The 14989-nt window shown below is 37.7% G+C and overlaps 1 protein-coding gene across 4 annotated transcripts in view; it reads left to right on the plus strand.

Moving 5' to 3' along the window:
* Window positions 1–341: 341 nt before the first annotated feature.
* LOC126213490 (uncharacterized) overlaps window positions 342–14989 on the plus strand; it is a 155374-nt gene continuing 140726 nt past the window's right edge. For all 4 annotated transcript variants that reach the window (XR_007541194.1, XM_049941317.1, XM_049941315.1 and 1 more), the window contains exons 1-2: window positions 342–470; window positions 2396–2482. Coding sequence is in view for 3 of the 4 variants with exons in the window: in XM_049941317.1 (XP_049797274.1) it covers window positions 2414–2482 (69 nt within the window). In the remaining variant the exon portion in view is untranslated. The remainder of the gene's footprint in view (window positions 471–2395; window positions 2483–14989) is intronic.

The raw sequence follows: 14989 nt of genomic DNA on the forward strand, positions 1-14989 counted from the left end.
CCGTACGACTTTCACGAAACAGCGAGGTGGCGCAGTTATACCACAATGAACTCGCATTCCGGATGACCACGGTTCAAACCCGAGTCCAGGCTTCCTGATTGGGTTTTCAGTGACTTCCCTAAATCGCTTCACGCAAATGCCAGGACAGTTCTTTTGAAAAGGCACGGCCGACTTCCTTCAGCAACGGGACCGATGACCTCACTGTTTGTTCCCCTCCCCCAAATTAACCAACAAATGACTTTAATTTTTTTCCTGGCAGATATGCAGCTCTGATTCCAATAATGTTAGAACGACGTCCGTGGTAGGTTCCTTCTTCCGCATTGATTGACTTTGACCACAGCAGCAGATGACTGTAGAGTTTAGTAGTTCGTGTCATTCGTTTGTACGGTATTGTGTTGCGTTTTCTGTGATATATGTAAGTGATTTGATGGTGGAGACAGGAAATCACGGAAAGACACATATTGAGTGTGGTATTAAGTCAATACTTAATTTTTATTATCATTACAGCTATTTGCCTCGAATGAAGTAGTTTGCTAATGCCTTGTAATGGTGCTATAGTAACTGTTCGTACAATTATTATATTAGTTTAATTTCATTTATTGGGCACATTTGAACGATAAGTTTGTTCCACATTTCTTTTATCATCCTTGGCGCTTCTGGTTATGATTTGAGATAGCCTTAGAATATCGTAAGTAATTATTTCAGGTTATGTGTATCAGAACCAAACACTTGTTATTTTCAGTGAGCTTGTGTTTCCGCATTGCGAGCAGGAGGTGACAAGGGTTTAGACAAACATATTAGCGCACATTACGTACCTGTGCTGTTCGGCAATTACGAAAAATATCAGATCGACGCGTGGGTATGTAATGTGCTTTCTGTTTTCGTTCTGTCCGATACAATTGCTAAATATTTCCCGTGATTTAGCAAAAGAACTGCCAGATATTTTGATGTGTTGTCTGCAATTACCGGAAAAGTGTCTATATGCTGTGGTGCTTAGAGAAAGTGAAGGTCAATGTGAAATACTTTGTGATTGGCGAAGAAAGACCCTCATGAAGTTCACACACACGCTGCGTTCATATTGTTATATTGTGTTGTGCATGCGAAGTTCGGTAACAATATTTGTGAAGGAAGGAATATGGACAGTAAGAGTTCACTGTAATCTAATCTGTAGTTCTCCCGGGTTGTAGCGCAAACAGTTGTACTGCCGATACATCAGATTCGTTAGCATACATTAATACAGAGTATCAGGGATTGGTTATGTTGGTATGAAAGAGAATGCTGTAGAGGGAATTCATTGTGTTGCGTTTTCCATGGATTTTCAATGTGCCTATGTGCTCCATAGTTCAGTAAATAGTGTTAACTGCTGTTTGTAGTAATGTGCACGTTTCAATCTATGGAAGGATATGGGAAATGTAATGTAGTCTGTAATGCCTAATGGGTATGTGTAATTGCCACCGACAAAAGCATCCAAAAACCACAGAACATTGTCATGGGTATGCTTATGAGAAAGTAATTTCACTAAGTCTTGTTAGAGGAATTTAATCGTTGTTAAATCTTGACAGTCAAGAATCATTTATTTTTCTATGCAACATGCAGGCGGCAGTGTGAGTTTTTTAGTGACTGTAAAGATTGCAGCATTGCTCTATATTGAGTTGATAACATTGAATATAGATGACTGTATAAGGAAACAGTTGTTAAAAATACATACTAAACTGACTGAAAAAAAAAGAAAGTTCTGTCTGTATGGGTCGATTTTCATGTTCTGCTTTTCTGAATACCATGAGCAAATATGGGTTTATAGATTGATTGAAAATGCAGCCAGTATGATTGAGAAATAATTCTTTTCTGTTCTTGCATACGTTGCTAAGAACATATAGACCTCTTACATTGCTCTATATGTTAAGGAATTTGCAGGATACATTGACAGGCTTCGATATAGCTCGAGACTCATTTTAATCTTTTATTCTTCAGACGTAAAATTGTCTACAGTAAATAGATTTGTCTGGTAAATTCAATTTATCTTAGTTGCTTCACATGACAGACATTTATGTGGAAAAAGAGAGATAAATCAGCTACCATATTCAGAGTAAGACTGATTACCACAAGCAAATGCTACTAAGTAACAGCAGTATCTGAAAGTCATTTGTTTCCATTGTGTGGGGGTTTTTGTTTTCTCTCAAATTGAGTTTTGTTTTCCATTAATGACACTGAGGCTTCAGAGTCCTCATAACCAGCAAGTTGTAAATCAGTTCATTTTGTCAGGTTCTTTGTCCCCCAGCCATTTTTAAATTTTTTATATGCATTGACACATTTGCTGCAGCCAGTAAATACTGCCTGCGCACTATGTCGAATAACAACAATGTAAACATATCACTTTGGCTTTCTTGTTTTTCAGTGGCTTAGGAGGGCAATCATGGACTGCAAGGGAACTAGTTGGGTGAAAAAAGAGAAGAATGAAATATGTCCTGAACCAGAATCCTTGGTAAATAGCTTCTTGTATTTCTTACCATTGTTTCATTAATTTCTTTGTGCAGTGTGGTGTGTAAACAAGCAGATTACATGTCCTGTTCATCAGATGAAAAATTTGGTATTGGCTGTTGGTTTTGCTTCTTGACCACACGAAGTTGTGACTGTTGGCTGTGCAACATATTTGCAATGGATTGGTGTCTTTAAGTATATGATGCTGCTCTCTAATATTTAAAATGTTTCAAAATTTCTGCAGCTTATTCTTAGTGTGATGTTGGCAGCCCAGTAGTCAATGATCACATGTTTGCTGTCTACTAGGAAATTGTCAAATGTTCTTGAGTTGTGACGTTAGCAATCACTTGATACAAATTAATTTTCTGCTTTGAGATTTAGTTCGGTGTGTTGTTCATGTCTAGATTTGTTCCTTTTTAGAAAGAGGTATTATTAATCGATATGATAAAGTAATATACAAGTGGACTCCACTTGCTAGAGTGCAGATGATTTAGCTACTACTGTAGATCAGTTGTATGGTTTGCTGGACGAATTGATAATATGCTATATTTGTGGTCAATTTTTAAGTTGACTAGAGTTGCTTTCTCAGACAAGAGGGATATATATGTGGATTTATTGCAAAGACAATATTTGGCAGTCTATTCGTCATGGTGCCTGATGGAGAAATCTAAACTCATGATCTACAATACTTCTTTCCTGGTGTATAATTTTTGCTATTGTTCATCTAATTGGTTTTATACCCTCAAAGTTATTGTTAGCAATATTACCGATCTTGATCTGTTTTTGCTTTGTCAGTAGGTATTCAGAATCTATTAAATATAGGGAAGTGGTAGGGGACCAAGAGTTGTTGAAATCCTTTGAGGAGCTTAAATACTATTAAATGAAAGAGAAGTTGGTAGTGTAATGTACAACCCTAAAAAGGAAATGGTGATAATGCTGAAACTAAAAGGAAAAAAGGAGTGTTACAGTTTTAACTACAGAATGTTGGAATGTTTGCAGTGCTTTTTAACCAGTAGATCTTCACATTACCACTCTAAATATTTAGTATCAAATAAATTACTTATATGTTAATATAATCTCAGAGTTAAACTGTGTGGGCTCAAGTATGACACGTCTGTAACATACAACATATGCTTACAGGTTTGGTGATCATAAAAGAAGTAATTATAGCAGTGTGTCACTGTCAGGTTCAGGAAAATTAAAACATGCTGAAGTTACTGTTAGAGCTCACTCCTTGATTCAGTTTTTCTGAGATTAGCAGGATTTTGAATTTTCCAGTGTGTGGCCATCAACATTTTATGGAAAACTCACTCCTCATCGAGCTTGTTTTGAAAATATATCCTTCATTTCCTTCTTCATCAAAGCGCTGTAATTTGTTTTATGTAGTTAGATCAAAACACTCCTGTGACACTGTAAAGATGTCATTTGCTCTGAATCTTTCATCTTGAGAGTTTCTTCAGAAGCAGTGAAAACACAAATGTACACCTGCACTAGACAATGTCATGTTATAAAAGTAGCCTTGTCAGGTTTTTGTTAGCGTCAGCTGCCAAAGTCTGCATCAAGTAGGACCTTCCTCCCCCCCCCCCCCCCCCCCCCCGAAAAGAAGAAAACCTTTGTGCTTAGAATTTCTCACTTACCTTTCTTTCTATGAACTTGGTGTATGTAGTATCGTGCTCATATTCAGGTTGTTCATTCTTCTAGTGGTATTGTAGTTCGTGCATTGATATCAAAATGTCAGCAGTTGGTAAAGGCAAGTAGTTGTAGATATAGCACACATGCCTTTGCTGTACCAGTCTTCTTATCACTTCTTTTTGGAACAACTACGGAAGTGAGGACTATATTGCACCTTCATATATCATGTGTTACATCTGTATTGTAAATGTATCTGTTATTCCATTTGCTCAAAGCTGTGTAACTGAGCAATTGCTGTTCAGGCTTTTCATGTGAGGTTGTATCTGAACTGGTCCAATGGTGACAAGCAAAACTGAGTTGCCTCAGTTGTGTTTTCCAAAGAACAGAGAAATTAAAATCAAACATGGGAAATGTCAGGATAGAGTAATGACATACAAAGCATGTGTTCCAACTCAACACATTGAGGAGACCTTCGGTTGCAGGTAGGTAGAATGAATTGACTGCTAAATATTTAAGCTTTTGGACAAAGTAATTCATATGAAATACAGAACAACACTAGGCCACGAACACATCTAATGTGAGTAGAAATCTGTTGTTGTGAGAGGTAAAGAGGTGCTGTGGGGTGGGAAGTGAGGGATAGCAGGGTAGGAGTGGAGGTGGTGATGCTGTGCTGCCTGTGGTATTGGTCAAGGACATGGGGGGACAGAATAGGGCTGCTAGGTGCAGTGTTGGGAAGCAATGTGGGGCATGGGGGGGGGTGGAGTTGTGGGATAGGTGTGTGCAGTGGTGGAATGAGAGCAGGGTAGGGAATAGGTGGGGTGGAGCATACAGACTAGTGAACGTTGAGGCTTATGGGGATGACTGATATGTTGTACAAAGAGTTTCCATTTGCACAATTTAGAAAAGCTTGTTATGTGTGTGCGTTTTTTTTTTTTAATGTGCTCCCAAAGATGGAATCTTTGCTCATCTTCAAACTACCCTGCCACAAAAGACAACAATCATTTCGTGTGTGTGTGTGTGTGTGTGTGTGTGTGTGTGTGTGTGTGTGTGTGTGTGTGTGTTTTCTATTTCAGAAGAAGGGCTTTGTCCAGAATCTCAATTTTTAACACTCTTTCATTGTACATGTCTGTGAGTCAGTATAGAAAGCAAATGTGCCAAATTTCATGTTGATGGGAAAGTGAACTGGGAAAAACACAACAACCAAATCTGGAAGAAAAGCCCTCAAGATTGTTGTACCTTATGTGTAAACTGAGAATAGTGTATGGTTGTAACACACTCATTGTCATATTTTGGTTCCTTTGTCAGATACATGTTTATTCCGCTGATATCAGTGACATAAAAAATCTGTGGAATATGCTAGGCAGAACATATAGTGGTGCCTGTATTTGTTTACCAGGCTTAGAATACTAACAGTTTTTGATATCTCTATGACTCTGCTGTTGGCATCAGGAAGAATGGTAAGGAATGTGTTGCCAGGACGCAGTTTACAAACAAGATACTGTAAGTACTGCAAACATCCACATCCCAAGGCATGGGCTAGCAAGAACAGGAAACTCTCACATAGTGAATGACCTCAAAAGTTTTATTTATTATTCCCTCCCTGCTTCATCCACATCATTTTAAAATTTCAAAATAAAACTGTGTGATTGGCTAATAGAAAATCCATGTCACAATTAGTTGTATGGTGTGGGTATTGTTGATTTCAATATTAAAGATTCTGGTTGTACACACTGATTTCACTGCACTATTGTTTTTTTATATGATGAAGCGCATTTCGTATAAAATAGTTACCGATAAGTAAATAAAGATTATGGGAGTAGGAAATATGATTCAAAGTAGCAGCATAGGGAAATGAAGTGCAAGATGCTAATAAATTTTCAAATTTCTGGTCACTGATCATTCATATAACTTTTAGAATACTACCATTGAAATGCACCTTACTGTCACTGAGAAGGCCACTCTGAAAAGAGTCATTTATTCTTTGGAAATGTCATAGACTTAAAATATGTGATAATTTTTTGTAATATATCTAAAATTGTCTTCTTAAAAGAACTGCTGGCAGATTTTTTAAATGGATGAGCAAGTGAACCAACAGGTAATTCTAGAATCTGTGTGACTGTATGAAACTAAGCAGTATTATGTTATGGCTCAATTTTGGTGAATATAATACAGATTGGCTTGATGCACTTGCCCATGCTAGACTACCCTCCACAAACCTCTATCCCTGATGACTGTCAACTCCTACATCCATTTGAACTGCTTGTTGTCTTCAACCCATAGGGTCCCTCTACACTTTTTACCCTCACATATCCCTCAATTACCAACTTCACTATCCCTAAAAGCCGCAGAATTTGTGCTATTAACAGGTTCCTTGTGGTAGTGAAATTGGTCCCTATGTTCCTCCCTCATTTGTTGTTTCGTTTACCCATCAAATCTTCAGCATTCTTATGTAGCACATTTCAGATGCTTCCATTCTCATCTTGTCTGAATTGCCTATTATTTATGTTTGACTTCCATACAGGGCTGCACTGCAAATATCTTCAGAAAAGACTTCGTAACACTTAAATTTATATTAGATGTGAACAGTCCTCTTTATTAGGCACATGTTCATTGATATTGTTAGTCTTCACTTTATTTCTTCCTTACTTTGGCCATTGTCAGTTATTTGATGCCCAAATAGCAAAAGTTGTCTACTACTTTTACTGTCTCATTTTGTAGTCGAAACTCAACATTGCCTGATTTATTTCAGCTTGATTCCATTGCTTTTATTGATGTATGTCACACAATCTCCTTTAGTAATGATATCCAATTTTACTGTTCCGAGTTTTACCTCCCACACATCCCTTCATTGACAGTTTCAAGATGCCTGTTTTGTTTGATAGAATTACATTGTCATTTGTAAACACACAGTTTGCTTTATTTTCTTCCAGATTTCCTTCGTGTCTTCATCGTACAGAGTGCATATCAGATGTAGGCTACAAGCCTGTCTCATTTCCTACTCAATGCTTCCCTTTCATGTCTTTAAAGTCTTACAACTGGTGCCTGGTTTCTGTGAAAGTTGCAAACAAACTTTTGCTTCCTGTCTATTTATTCTGCTGCTGCCCAAATTCCAAAGAGTGCAGTCAACTCCACATTCTCAAAAGCATTTCAGTAAATCTGCAAAAGCTGTAAACACAATTTTTTCATTTAACTCATCTTCTAAGGTAGGCAATAGTATCAGTATTGCCTTGTGTTACATGTTTCTGGTACCCAAAGTGATACTATGTAAGGTTAACCCTCTGAAAGCTTTTCCATTCTTGCAAGCCTGTCATATTAATCTGATAATATTCACACCTGTTAGCACCTGCCTTTCTTCAAATTTGAATTATTACATTCTGGTTGATGTATGACTGTACGTCAACTATCTCATATCTTGCACAAAAGTGGAATAATTTTGTCATGGATGGCTTTCCCATGTATCCCAATAATTCTGAGGGAATGTCATCAACTGCAATGGCCTTGTTACTACTTCGCTCTTTCAGTGCTGTATCAAATTATGGTCATATTATGATATTTCCAGTCTTGTCTAAAACTGCTTTCTTTCCCCTTTCTTGAGCAAGTTTGTTCACCTTTGCCTTACAACCATTCTTGTTTGGCCATATTGCATGTTCTGTCAACATCATTCCAGTAATGTCTGTATTCCCTTTTGTCTGCTTAAATAGCTACATGTTTGTATTTTCTATTCTCATCAATTAAATTCAGTATCTCATGAGTTGTGAAGGTATTCCTACTAGGCCTTACTTTTTACCTATGTTTCCTCCTGCCTTCACTGTTTCATCTCAAAGCTGCCTATTCATCACCCAGTGTATACTTACCCTCTATTTATCACTTGTTGCCTAATGCTCATTTTCAAACCATCAGTGAGTTTTGGTTCATGCAAGTTTATCCAAATCCCATGTACTTAAATTCTACTTTTACCATTTCTTCAACATTACTCTGCAGTTAATAAAAACAACTGTAGCCAGAGTCCACATCTAGCACTGGAAATGTTTTGTAGTTTACATTCGTGTTTCGAAATCTTTGTTTTTGACATTACATAATCTGTTTGAAACCTTTTCATTTCGCCATGTTATTCCACATACAGAAGCTTCTTTCATGATACTTGAAAAAAGTGTTTGCAGTGACTAATTCATGCAATGTGCAAAATTCTACCAGGCGGCTTCCCCCTTTGTCATTTGTGCCATTGGATGTTCTCTTAACTATTTTACATTCTGTTCCTACTATTGAATTTCATTAACTTCTAGAATTGGCTGTCATCTTCCTTAGCTATTGAATAATTACTCATCAAACTTTTTCCTATTCCATTCTTCTGCTGGTCTGGTTGCCATACAAATATCTACCACTGTTGTATTTTCTTCATGCCTATTTCAGCTATGGTAATTCAGTGACATTGCTGTTAACAATAGCTTACTCATGTGCCTATTTTCTTGCTCATTACTAGGGCTCTCCCTGCATGACCCCTATTTGATTTTTTGTTGATAATCCTGTACTGGCCTGACCAGAAGTCCTGTCCTTTCTGCCACTGCACTTCAGTTCGTACTACAACTGAATACAACCTATCCATTTTTCCTATTTAAAGTCTCTAACCTTCCTAGGCTGTTGTTGTTTCAGTCCAGTGACTGGTTTCGAGCAACTCTCCATACTACCCTATCCTGTGCAAGTTTCTTCATCCCAAAGTATCTCAACACTGCCCTCCTATACTAAATTGGGGATCCATTGATGCCTCAGAACATGTCCTACCAACCGATCCCTTCTTCTAGTCAAGTTGTGGCAGAAATTCATCATCTCCCCAATTCTATTCAGTACCTCCTCATTAGTTACATGATCTACCCATGTAATCTTCAGCAGCACCACATTTCAAAAGCTTCTATTCTCTTGCGCGCACACACACACACACACACACACACACACACACACACACACACACACACACACACACACACACATGTACGTGCAGACACACGCAAGTACGTGAAGAGAGCTGAGACCACACTGCCAAGCTGTGGTCTCAGCTCTGAGACAGCGATCGTGTGAGTGTGCGTGTGAGGGTACACGTGTCTACTGCTGACAGGCCTCAATGGCCGAAAGCCTTAATTGTGTGAATCTTTGTATTGTGCCTATCGCGACTCAGCATCTCTGCTGTATGGTGAGTAGCAACTTTCCTTCTCTGGTATTGTTACATTCCATCCTGGATTTTCCATAGTTTGATGTTTGCTTCTATTCTCTTCTTGTTTAAACTGTTTGTCGTCCGTGTCGTCCACTTCCATACAAGACTGCACTCCATACAAATACTTTCAGAAAAGACTGCCTTACACTTAAATCTATACTAAATGTTAACAAATTTGTCTTCTCAAGAAAAGCATTACTTGCCATTGCCCCCCTAAATTTTATATCCTTTCTACTTTGACCATCATCAGTTATTTTACTCCCCAAATAGGAAAACTCATGTACTACTTTGTGTCTCATTTCCTAATCTTAATCCCTCAGCATCACTAATTTAATTCGACTACATTCCATTATCCTCATTTTGCTTTTGTTGATGTTCATCTTCTATTCTCCTTTCAAGACACTGTCTCTGACAGAATTAAAATGTCATCGGCGAACCTCAAAGTTTTTATTTCTTCTCCATGGATTTCAATTTCTGCTTCAAATTTTTCTTTTGTTTTCTGAACTGCTTGCTCAGTATACAGATTCAATACCATCAGGGATAGGCTACAACCCTGTCTCAGTCCCTTCGCAGCTGCTCTTTCCCTTTCATGCCCTTTGACTCATAACTGCCATCTGGTTACTGTACAAATTGTAAATAGCCTTTTTTTCCTTGTGTTTGACCTCCGCAACCTTCAGAATTTGATAGAGAGTATTCAAGTCAACATTTTCAAAAGGTTTCTCTAACTACAAATGCTAGAAATATAGGTTTGCCTTTCCTAAATCTGTGTTCTAAGACAGGTTATAGGTTCAGTATTGCCTCATGTTTTCAAACATTTCTATGGAATCCCAATTGATTTTTCCCAGGGTCAGTTTCTACCGGTTTTTCCATTCATGTGTTATGTATTCGTGTTAGTATTTTGCAGCCATGACTTACCAAACAAATTTTCACGTCTGTCAACACCTTCTTTCTTTGGGATTGGAATTATTATATTCTTCTTGAAGTCTGAGGGTATTTCACCTATCTCTTACATCCTACTCACCACATGGTAGAGTTCTGTCAGGTCTGGCTCTTCGAAGGCTATCAGTAGTTCTAATGGAATGTTGTATACTTGCAGGGCCTTGTTTAGACTCGGGTCTTTCATGGCTTTGTCAAACTTGTTACACAGTATCATTTCTCCCATTTCATCTTCATCTACATCCTGCTTTATTTCCATATATTGCCCTCCAGTACATCGCCCTTCTATAGACACACTATATAATCCTTCCACATTTCTGCTTCCACTTCTTTGCTTAGAATTGGTTTTCTGTCTGAGCTCTTGATATTCATCCAAGTGCTTCTCTTTTCTCTAAAGGTCTCTCTAATTCTCCTGTAGGCAGTATCTATCTTACCCCTTAGTGATATATACTTACCCTGCTAAGGTATGTAATACTCCACACTCACATATAGAGTGCCTGTCCTGCTTTTCCTGATAACATCCTCCTGTGTAGCCTCTGCCTGGAGATCTGAATGTGGGATTATTTTACCTCCAGAATATTTTGCCTAAGATAATTTTGTACAGTAGAGCTGCATGCTCTTGAAAAGAAAAAAAAAACAAACATAGCTGCAGTTTCCCTTTGCTTTCATCCACTTGCAGTATTGGCACAGGAAGTTGGTTAATGCTACAAGGCCAGGTCAGTTGATCATACAGACCATTGCTCCTGCAACTGCTGAAAAGGCTTTTGCCTCTCTTGAGGAACCATGTGTTAGCTTGATTTCTCCTCAGATAATACTTATTCGTGTTTGCACCTAACTGTTTTCAGTATCGTTGACATGCCAGCAACCCTACCTTGGCAGTGTCCATGGTTCATTTGGGGTGGGGGCTGTGCACTATTGTTTAAAGTGCTGTCTTGAAGCAGAAAAAATAGTCTTAGCATGTATATTTGTAGAATTACTTTGTTATCTGTATGAACACAAATAACAATTCTGTGGGATTGCTTTGATACACATACAAACCCGCAGATGAAAACTGCTGCTATGTCTCAGATTTGAGGCTGTAACTCCTGGTTTCAGGATCAGTTACTTGAACAATTACCCTAACCAAGCATGCCTCCAGGGCTGCCAAGGGGATGTCACTTGCGTGTCCTCCTAGATTTTCATCTTAGGTTCAGGATTTTAAGGTCAGCGACCAGCCAATAATTTTGTAAAGCAGTATGACACAGTTCTCCATAGAAGTAGAAACAAGAAATGCATTTGGCAGTTGGGTGATTTGTGAGTGCTGGTAAGTATAAAAAATTTATTATATAGTTGTCTGTAGCTGAATGCATAGGATAACAGTATAAAAATCATAAAATTGGTCGTTCAGATAACACTAATTGCTACCGGTTCTTTTACTTTTATTTACATTCCATATGTAAAACGAATGTTACTTTTATATCATACTGACGCATACTTTATTAAAATTATTTTTAAGTATAAGTTACATAAAAATGCTAGTATTGTTGAAAAATAACAATTTGGTACAAAAATGGAGAGCACCAAATTGAAAATAAAGAAATCCTGCAGAAATGTGTCAAAATTTTTGTTTTAGTATGTCGAATGTTGAAAAAAATGTAAATTTTACTAAACCATTACAATTCAGTATGTGTTAAATTTGCGAGTTGTTAGTAGACATGGAAGTTTTCAAAAATTAGTAGTTCCGGCTAGAAGTTTTGAAGCAGCAGCTTTTTCATTAAGGCACTTTTGTGCTATAGTCTCAATTACCAACAATTGTGTTAATAATTAGGAAATATTTTTTAGTTGACAGCACTCAGAAATCTACTGATCATCAAAGTCAAATTTTTGTAGTTCTTTGGTAACTGCATAGTGCTGGTTTAGGAAACTGATGTTCCAGCACTAAACTCCAAATACTCTAAATCTGAAGGAAATTGAAGAGGATGATTTGCAAGATACCATTTTCAGTCAAGTTCTTATTATTGCAGGGATGTGTCCATAATGGTAAAGGCGACAGCCCATAAAATGCAAGAAATCCAGGTTTAACTAATCAGTGCAGCCACAATAAATTTTTACATCTGTTGTTTTATAGACAATTCTCTAATATTAAGCAGTCATTGGATCAAATTGTGAATGTTTCTGATCAGCATAATTTATCTGGTATCCAAAATTGTACTGGCTGACTGCATTGCAGCAGAATTGTGAGTGAATAGAGCAACTGATTTTAATTGATCAATGACTGTAGGATCCATTTTTATTCTTGCAGAGGAACTTTTTTCTTTCCAAAATCATATAGGAGAACAAAATTATCTGCTGTTCAGGTCTTTAGCTCCGAACATGTTTCCTGTGCCTCTTCTTACAAACTGAAATGACCTGTGCATTTTTATATTCCCATGAAAAGCCACTGTTCCATAAAGTTAAAACTTCAATTGCCAGAGGTTGTTCTGCAAGATCCACTTGTTTTATTTAATCTGATGGCTGCCACTTCAGGTCTAGTGGTCTACTGTGTAGAAAAAGTTTAGTTTTTCCTTCTCCCTCCTGTCCCCACCTTAGTCAATTATGTATCTGTCATTTTAGTATCCATGCTGCAGCCAAAAATGTGAAATGCATTTTTATGTTCTTTAGTGGAGAAACTTTCTAAGGCAAAGCATTGTAATTATGACTTTTCTGTTACTGTCATCCGTTTTGCTATCACGTGCATCATTGTCAACTAGCCTTTGTAGAGCTGTCTTTGATCCCTTTTCTAACATTTTTGTTCAGAAGTTGTGTGGTTTTAGTTTTTTGCTTCATGGTTTGCAAGATATGATCTTCCTTATAAATTAATGGAAGGCTTCTTATATAGGCTGTCTTGGTGGTTCTCATATGTTCAACTTCGGGTTGACCATGGGGATTCAGGGGATTTAGCTTCATTTGAATTTGCTGTACAGATCTCTGCTGTCATGTAACTATGTAATGTTGTTAACATTTGCAGGTCCTCACCGTATTCCACAACATTCCCCATACTGGTTGTATTGGCTGTTACATCATGTTTGATCACCTTACCAGATTTGTTAGGCAGAAGTATGTTCCTATCTTTCAGAATTTGTTTTTAACAGTAGCAATCTGTGATGGTTCAGTAGTCCAGTGCTCATGTTCCAATCTCTGTATTTAGAGAATTTATTATTTTGGGCATGTTTATTGCTAACAGAATAAATATTTTCCTGTTGTGTGTGTTTTCTAAACAGTTGCCCAGGCTAAAGTTTCGGAAAACATGTTTTGTAGATTTTCACAGGAATTTTTGTTCTCACAGCTGTGCTAATGTCACAGGATGTGATTTTCAGATGAATGAGTTCAGATTGTCCTCTGTCCCATGGATTCTCTAAATTTCTTCAATGAAATAGACGGACAGCTCCTGATAAAATGACATGGCTCATGTTGTCTATATTTTTTCAACCTCATGTCATGTTGTACTTTGATGTAATTTTCCTCTACATCTTTCTCCCCATCTAAAGGCATGCATCTTGAGTTATGTAGCTGAGAAGTATATATATATATACTGTCACTACAGTATGATAGAGAAATTCGATTGTATTCAATATTTACCAGACTATATCTTAAGCATTAATCTACTATGATGGATGGATGTTGGAACTCAAATGTTCTTTTTTTTTCCCACATCACATTTGACACTTTAAAATTATGTTTCCCTCACATTTGATATTTATCTTCATGCAGATTTCAAATTTCAGTAACATGCAATGAGATAAATGCAGATTTATTTCATTGTACAGTACTGATTTTTCATGATGATAAAACTATTACTGCCTGCATTCTGTGGTGCATCTTTCTAATGGGTCCTCTGTATGGAATATCAGATTTTGTAGCTAATCATTTCTAGTTTTCCTTCCAGTATTGTGTGTGTAATGCCACTGTTAGTTAATGGAACTCTGGATCTTATCTTGAATGCTTACATACTTTCCTAAGAGTAAGAGGATTGCTTCTCGAATGGGTGTGAGGCTACAAACTCAAGTGTTCTGGGTTCAGTCCCAAGCATCATCTGTCACTTTTTCTATGTGGAAAATGACAGTTTCCATTCCAGTGTGAAGCTCTAGGTCTTCATGTAACTTAATATGTCAGTGAGTTCAGAAGTTGGAGGAAGCCAGTGGCATACCACATCCAGTAAGACAATGCCTAATAGAGCACTAAGATGTTAATAAATACTTCTACATCCATACTCCGCAATCCACCTGATGGTGTGTGGCGGAGGGTACTTTGAGTACCACTATCAGTTCTCCCTTCTATTCCAGTCTCGTAATGTTCGTGGAAAGAAAGATTGTCGGTATGCCTCGGTGTGGGCTCTAATCTCTCTAATATTATCCTCATGGTCTCTTCACAAGATATACGTAGGAGGAGTCAACTTAATATTTGACTCCTCCTGAAGATATGTTGTTGAAACGTCAACAAAAGCCCATACCGAGCTACTGAGCATCTCTCTTGCAGAGTCTTCCACTGAAGTTTATCTATCATCTCCGTAACGCTTGCGTGATTACTAAATGATCCTGTAATGAAGCGTGCTGCTCTCCGTTGGAACTTCTCTATCTCTTCTATCAACCCTATCTGGTACGGATCCCACGCCGGTGAGCAGTATTCAAGCAGTGGGCGAACAATTGTGTTGTAACCTACTTACTTTGTTTTCGGACTGCATTTCCTTAGGATTCTTCCAATGAATCTGTCTGGTATCTG

This window comes from Schistocerca nitens, chromosome 11 (assembly GCF_023898315.1).
Source record: "Schistocerca nitens isolate TAMUIC-IGC-003100 chromosome 11, iqSchNite1.1, whole genome shotgun sequence".
In the NCBI taxonomy this organism is placed as follows: domain Eukaryota; kingdom Metazoa; phylum Arthropoda; class Insecta; order Orthoptera; family Acrididae; genus Schistocerca; species Schistocerca nitens.